Source organism: Chrysochloris asiatica, unplaced genomic scaffold, assembly GCF_000296735.1.
Source record: "Chrysochloris asiatica unplaced genomic scaffold, ChrAsi1.0 scaffold00099, whole genome shotgun sequence".
In the NCBI taxonomy this organism is placed as follows: domain Eukaryota; kingdom Metazoa; phylum Chordata; class Mammalia; order Afrosoricida; family Chrysochloridae; genus Chrysochloris; species Chrysochloris asiatica.
The window spans coordinates 10,650,956-10,658,582 of NW_006408617.1; the positions used below are offsets into that span (position 1 = coordinate 10,650,956).

General features: G+C 38.5%; 1 protein-coding gene across 2 annotated transcripts in view; it reads left to right on the plus strand.

Annotated features, from left to right (window-relative positions):
- G6PC2 (glucose-6-phosphatase, catalytic, 2) overlaps window positions 1–2,904 on the plus strand; it is a 12,281-nt gene extending 9,377 nt beyond the window's left edge. Inside the window, exons 4-5 of one of the 2 annotated variants that reach the window (XM_006867012.1) lie at window positions 1,418–1,533; window positions 2,334–2,904. In XM_006867012.1, the coding sequence (XP_006867074.1) occupies window positions 1,418–1,533; window positions 2,334–2,845 (628 nt within the window). In that variant the 3' untranslated portion in view covers window positions 2,846–2,904. The remainder of the gene's footprint in view (window positions 1–1,417; window positions 1,534–2,333) is intronic. The other variant, XM_006867013.1, reaches the window with a different exon arrangement.
- The last annotated feature ends 4,723 nt before the right edge of the window (window positions 2,905–7,627 follow it).

A 7,627-nucleotide genomic window follows, 5' to 3' on the forward strand; every position in this document is an offset into this window, starting at 1 on the left:
GTTGGAAGAAGTACAGCCAGAGTGCTCCTTGGAGGCCAGGATGGCCAAGCTTTGTCTCTCATACTTTGGACATATTGTCAGGAGGGACCAGTCGCCAGAGAAGGATATCATATTTGGTGAGGTGGAGGGTCAGAGAAAAAGAGGAAGACCCCCAGTGAGATGAATTGGCCAAGTGGCAGCATCAATGTGCTCAAGCATGGCAACAATTGTGAGGTTGGCTCAGGACCGGGCAGTGTTTCGTTCAGTTTTGCATAGGGTTGCTATGAGTTGGTACCGACTTGATGGCACTTAACAACAAAAACAATGAGTCACTGACCTGAATGAGTTAATGTAATCATTATCCAACCCAAAACAATAGGAGAAAGTTTTTTTTGTAATTTGAAGAAAATTGCATTTTCTTTCCATAGACAAATTTTTAAAGTACAATTTGAAAAGCTTCTACTCTTCTCCGTAGTTTACTTTTCTATCCCCAAACTTGGAAAATGGCTTGTTTCTGTAACTGCAATATTTCCTTCACTCATCAAAATGTATTGAAAGCCAAGTCCTTAACTAATAATATAGAATCCTTGTTTATTCTTCCACATGGGTAACCCCTGTTTTTTCCTCTCTGAAAGTCTCATTACTTTGTATTAGCTTCTGTATAACCAAATTTTGACCTGTTTTATCATGTAATCCTGACAATCCAATCAGAACCCTTCAGGAATTCCCAGAACTCATTATTTCCAATTCTTTTTAATGGTGAGCATTACTTAGATTTTAATATTTTATGAGTTTGTGTGCCTTGCTATTTCTAATCCAAAGTCTATAACCCATAGGTCCATATCCTTGTTCCTTATTTTTCTATGCTTCAAAAAACAAGGAGCCAGAACTCTTGAGAACCTGTGGAATTAAGCCCACTGTACTTGTGTCCTTGTTGGGAAGTTCATGCAGTTTTCATGCAGGTAGCATCTGCTTCTCCAGTGGCTTTTCCTCAAGCAGAGAATGGCTGAGAACAGAAGGTAGAGAGAAAGCACATGTGACAGGGAGTGAAAATACAGATGGTTCATTTTGGATCAGTCTGGATATTAGTAATTCTCCCAAACTTGAATTCCCTCTGCTACATTAAAATAATTATCAGAAAGTCAAATTGGCTCCCTTTTATAGCATTAATAACAACCCAGGATACAGGACCAGTTATGTTTATTGCATGAGTAAATGTGTAAATCTTTGCCTTTCAAATTCCATTCAGCACAAGGAAACAGAATTTTGAAAAAAATGAAGAACAACAACAACAACAACAACAACAAAAACACCTGTAGAAGAATGGTGCTATGCCAGAGCTATAAGTTTCTGTGGCAAAAGAGCTCGAGTATCCTTTAATTTTATGAGTAATACAATGTGTTTGCTATTGACGCTTGTATCTATTTTTCCATTGTAGACTGACCTGGTCATTTCTTTGGAGTCTCTTTTGGGTGATTCAATTCACTGTCTGCATCTCCAGAGTATTCATAGCAACACACTTTCCTCATCAAGTTATTCTTGGAGTAATTGGTGGTAAATATGATCACTTATCTTCAGTTGTGTCATTTGAAAGCTTTAGCCTCATTTGTTTTATGTTGTTAGATGTTCCCTGGTAATCAGTTTTCCAATTTCAGAGGAAATTCTGTCAAACCACTGATACTAAATGCTACCCTGGGAGATTAAGTGTTTCAACACACCTCTCATATCCTCCATGTGCACAATGGCATCGTTTCACTCAATGGTATAAATTCATTACCTCTTAGTGCACTGTCTTCTCTGAAGTGCAATTAGAGCTAAGTCTACCTCTCTAACTACCACTTCAGACAGCATGTTTATGTCTTGTTTTCAGTGACTTAACAGTGACCCTCCAGCCTGCACACCATGCCACTTTCTCTGAAATATCTGAAGTAATAATTACATGACTGCGGATTTCACTGAGCAGCCGCTTTGTATTCCTGAAGGAGCGTTCCTCATGATTGGATTTCTGCGCTTCAGCCCCTCTCATCTTTCAAAGGCTCTCTAAGTTAATTGGCCATGGTGACTGGAAAATTAATTGCAAGTACCTACATAAGTGCTTTGCCCATAAAGTGGGTTTTCACTCAGCACCACTGACACCTGAACAACCCCCTGTGCTAATATGGATGGTGAAAAGGCCAGCAGGACAAATATGTTTTAGTTATTGATTCAAGGAAAAAGCTTGGGGAAATTGATAGAAGCTAGGTGTCTAAAGCACTTCATCATTGAAAGCTGTGGCTCAGTTCTTTATGCAGAAAGTGATTCCCCAGAGGCTTACGAACACACAGTCATTTTCAGTGTCTCTTTCTAATCCCCAGGCATGCTTGTGGCAGAGGCCTTTGAACACACTCCAGGCATCCAAACAGCCAGTTTGAGCACATACCTGAAGACCAACCTCTTCCTCTTCCTGTTTGCACTTGGTTTTTACCTCCTTCTCAGCCTGCTTGACATTGACCTGCTGTGGTCAGTTCCGATAGCCAAAAAGTGGTGTGCCAACCCTGACTGGATCCACATCGACACCACGCCTTTTGCTGGACTCATGAGAAACCTTGGAGTCCTCTTTGGTTTAGGCTTTGCAATCAACTCTAAGATGTTCCTTATGAGCTGCAAAGGGGAAAATGGCTACAAGCTGAGCTTCCGGCTGCTCTGTGTGATGACCTCATTGACAACGCTACAGCTCTACCATTTCATCAAGATCCCCACTCACACAGAACGTTTATTTTATGTGCTGTCTTTCTGTAAAAGTGCGTCCATTCCACTGACTGTCGTAGCTTTGATTCCCTACTGCATCCACATGTTAATGAAACCAAGTGAAAAGAAGATTCATTAGAGTTGTGTAGAGAGCTAGTGCTCTGCGATCCCAGGGTGACCCTATTTCTTCATCTACCAGTAGAGTAAGAGCAAGGACAGATGCCAGAGAGCAGGCTTCCAGTCGGAGGTCACAAAATGGCAGCCACCAACCCCATCTCACCCACACATATAGCATATGTTTAGCTTGACCTTCACAGAGTTTCGTTTTCTACGTTAACTGCTGACATTTAAAATCAGAATATCTCACATAAAATCTTAATTTCTATATCTTCTTGAATAATCTGAAGATATGACAATATAGGGTTTATATTCTTACCTATAGACAATTGACTGGAGCTGAGTACTGGTTGTCCCCCAAAAGTCAAGCACTTTCATTGTATCATAGCACTCCAACAAAAGCCCCAGTATCAGATATTACTTTTGGCATCTTAAAGGCAGGCCAGCTCTGGCTATTGTGGGTATTTTAGTGGGAGCCTCTGTCAAATCCAATTCCCTCAGTATGCAGATGAAAAATGACAATCCATTCAGGTGAAAGAAATTGCCCATGATCATGTACTAGCAGAATAGGGATTAGAACCCAAGTCTCCTGATAATAGATTACATTGTGTTTTAATTTCTTCATTCCCAAGAAGTTCAAATCTGCAAGAGTGGATATTTTGATACAGATTCTTTAACACTGACATGAGTCAGTACCAACTCGATGGCACCTAACAACAATAACAACAATCATATCAGAAATGGTATTAAAATGCCATATCCTATTTGACTTAAAACATGGCCCATTACTTTGAAGTATGTTCAATGCCAACTTGTGTACAGGATTTTGATGGGGTAGCAGTGGCTTTAAATATGGATATATAAGCACATCGAATGGGGGAAGAAAGAGGCCAAGCCACTGTTGGGGACTAAACTTCTGCTTAATATCTAGGCTTTGGAATATTCAATAAATGATGTGGAAGACACTCTGCTTAGAACTTTATTTGCTCAGAATGTCTATCTCTTCACTATGACATCTCCATACTTTATTTTTCTAGTAGTCAATCCTTAAAAATCAGGGAAATAAAATATCTTTCTCGAGGCCATGTTCCTACCAAAGAAAACTATTAAATACCTATATCTTTTAGCTGGGTTAATTTCTATTTATATAGAACTATGATAAAAATCTACAGTTTCACTTTAGGACATTACTATTGATGGAATATTAATATTATATTAAAACTTTGTTAATAAGCATTTTGGTTGTTTATTGGAGCTAGTCATTTTAAGCTTTTAAGTTGATAACTGTTGAATTTCAATCAAGTCCATTTTAAGTCAGATTTTGCTACATATCTCAGTGACTTGTGATCCACTGCAGTGTTTTATGTTACATTTGTCAAGTATACCAATACATGAATTATTTTAGATGACATATTAAAATAACTCATAGATACTTATGAAATCATACCTGTTCAAAGAGGTGCTATTTGATAATATTATTTGAGGATAACAAATCCTCTCAAAATCAAAGTAATTATTGGCTCCTTTCAAGGACATTTATAGACTATAAGTAGCTTTTCCAAAACATATTTAATAGCCTTCTTTTTTAAAGGTAACTGAATTTATCTCAATGCTTGAGTAATTCCCAAGGAAAAATCTGAAGAATGAAGGATTATCTTAATAAAATTTGTCTCATGCTGGTGAGATATTTGAAGTGAAAGAAGTTGAGAAGAAGAATTCTTAGATGAAGTCCAGTGCTCTCATGCCAGTGTTGTACTGTAGAGTCCTTTACAGTGCTTTACAGACTTCAGTCCTGGTGTGACAGTGTGGGTTAATGCGCTGGACTGTAACATTGATTTGAACTGCAGAGTCGGTGGTCCAATCTCACTAGCCGCTCCTTGGAAACCCTGTACAGGGATGCTATGAGTTGGAACCGACTCCAAAGCACTTAACAACAACAACAAAGAGTGCTTTAGAGACCTTTGTCAAGGTTATGTATGAGATTAGCAATGTTATTCTTGAAGAAACTACTATCCTAATAGAATCACAACCTTCTGTCACCAAGGCCTGTGAAAACTGGGACATTTAAAAGGAATTTTGCTGAAGTGATTGACTCCATCATAAATTCCCCCTTAGTTCTCATAGAGAATCTCTCTTATCTGCCACCCCACAATGGGTGCTGACTGTTGGTCAAGACATGATCCTCAGAGGGGGGCTAAGACAAGGCATGGGCTTGTTTTCTGTAATCAATCCCCAACAATTCTACCCCTGCCTACCAACTCTACCCCTACCTACCCCTATGATGAGATTTCCCTTTTCACTCTAGTTGAAGTCTCCTGGAGGGATCCATCTGGTGGCAAATTGCTTTTGCAATTGAAACTGCTTGGGTTGCAAGAAGAACAGCTTCTCACCAATTTGGAGAAAATGCTTGCCTTTAAATATGATGGCAATTTATTTGTCAGAAGTAAGCAGAATTGAACTCATTTGACTTACTTCTACTATATTCATATATTCAAAATGTCTATACGTCTACATATTCAGAAGGGAAAATGTCAATATCATGGACTTTCAGGATGAGAACATCTAGACAAGTGACTTGAGAAGCTTGCTGTTCAATCACATACACATTTAAAAAGAAATGCAAATGAATTTATGATTGCTGAAGCTAGCTCAAAAAGAATGTTGAGATCCTTTCCTTTGAAAACTCACCAATTAGACATCTGCCTTAGAAGGTTAAACTGATGCCTTCTCTAATCTATTTTAGAAAACCAGATAAAATTGTTCTTGGGTGTCCTTAAATCTCTAAATGCTTTATATTTATTAAAAATCTGGAAATACAATCAACATCAAATTGTTTCATACACATATCCCCCCCCCCAAAAAAAAAAAACAAAAACAAAACCCTTGGTATAAGAGAATGTCAGAAGACTTATATTTTTAAAATATGATTGATCTATGTATCAAACATATCAGGACTTTATATTTTAGCACTTTCCAACTGAACTTTTTAGGTGATGGCAATATTCTTTTATGTCTATGTACTATCCAATATGGTAGCCACTAACCACGTGTAGCCATTAAACACTTGAAATGCAGCCAATTCAACTGAGAAACTACACTGTAAGTTTTACTTGCTTTTAATGAATTTAAATTTAGCTATGTGCTTGTCTTCGTTATTGAACAACACATTTCAATTTTCACAATGCCTTTTTCCTGAAAAAAAAAAATTTTTTAAATATATTGTCACCTGTTTAGCTTACCTGTGAGACACTATAAGTAAGTATTAACTGCTTTCTTTTACAGATGGAAAAACTGAGCTGTCAGAGATTTGTTGACGGAGGTTGGACAAGTTACGTTTACCCCAGCTCAGGATTCTTTCCTTTAGCCAGGGATATTATTTTCCAAATGGAAAAATAAGATATTATTAACAAGGCCAAAGACATGCTCATGATTGGTAAGTCACATTGTCCTCTTTGCACATTTGAAGTAAGTTAACCCGTGTGATAGCAGGCACTAAACATTTCTGGGGTTGGAGGACTAAAGTGGCTATAAAATGTTAAGAGTAGACGTTGCTGACTATTCCAGGGAGACACTCTGAAGCTCTCTAGGATTGTCTGCATCCGAAGCTTTTCTCCTCTTCCATCTGTACAGTACAACTCTAGCTACCTTGGTCTTCACAGACTCTCAGTTCCATCCCCTCAACTTGGAGAATCTGGGTGTCTCTACTTGTACCAACCTGGAAATTCTCTCAGGGCCACAAAACTGAATTAAGTTTTACCCAGTAATGTATAAGCCCATTCTGGATGGGTAAGTGGTTTACTGACCATGCCAAGTACGCCTGTCACCAGAACTTTCTGTATATATTCAGAAGCTGTTTTAAAAGAATCGCTAATATCAGGTTACACCTGAGGATTTGGGTGCCAAGAAAATTGCAAGCATCTTCTGGATGAATATCTATACCTCAAGATTGTCAAGAAAGTGATATGGCATTTCTCATATTTCCTCCTTACCATGCCTTTAATGCTTTCAGATGGTGATTCCACATCTATAAGAAGCAGCAGTTCAAGAAACTTCTGCCAACTGAGAGCAACTCATGAGAAAATTCTAGGAACAAGAAGGACTTTGTTTGCAGCTCTGTAAAGGACAAATGTAGTTTATGTTAAAGCTGAAGCTGGTTTGGTGTTGAGTACTAATTACTGCCTTTGCTCTGCTTTGATGGAGATCACAGCAATGACTGGGAAGAAATCACATCTCATTTCTTTTGGCAGCATAGATTGCTTTAAAGAAGAGAGAACATTCAAAGATTGAGGTTGTAAAGGTTAGCATAAAACCAATCTTTTGTCTTTGAATTTTCAAAATTTTTAGGATTCTTCTTTTAATATTTTGCAGAAGCAGGACAATGTGATTTCTGAAGAGAAATCCCAATCAAAGCTATAATGTTCCCTGAAAAGAACACTATGTTTTGAAGGATCACAGAGCCCAGGCCAGGGACTGATTGTCAAGGGGAACATTAGATCTGGCAGCTCACTGGCCCATTCCCAGTGATGGCTCCAGAGGGAGCAGAAACCATCTCCATAGGATGCTTGGGGTACCCTGCTGGAGGAGCAGGTAGATAGACCCAGCAACTAATTCAGATGAAGAGCAGTCCTCTGCAAAGAAGAGTGCCCTCTCCAACCCTTGTGCATCAATGACACCAATCACATTCTAACTTCTATTTAGGAAATTAACTTCTTGGACTTAGACTTTGTTTCATGAACAGTATTAGCCATTCTTGCTCACACATTCTGCCAGTCTTTGTTTTGTTTTAGGGTCGGCATTGCATTTG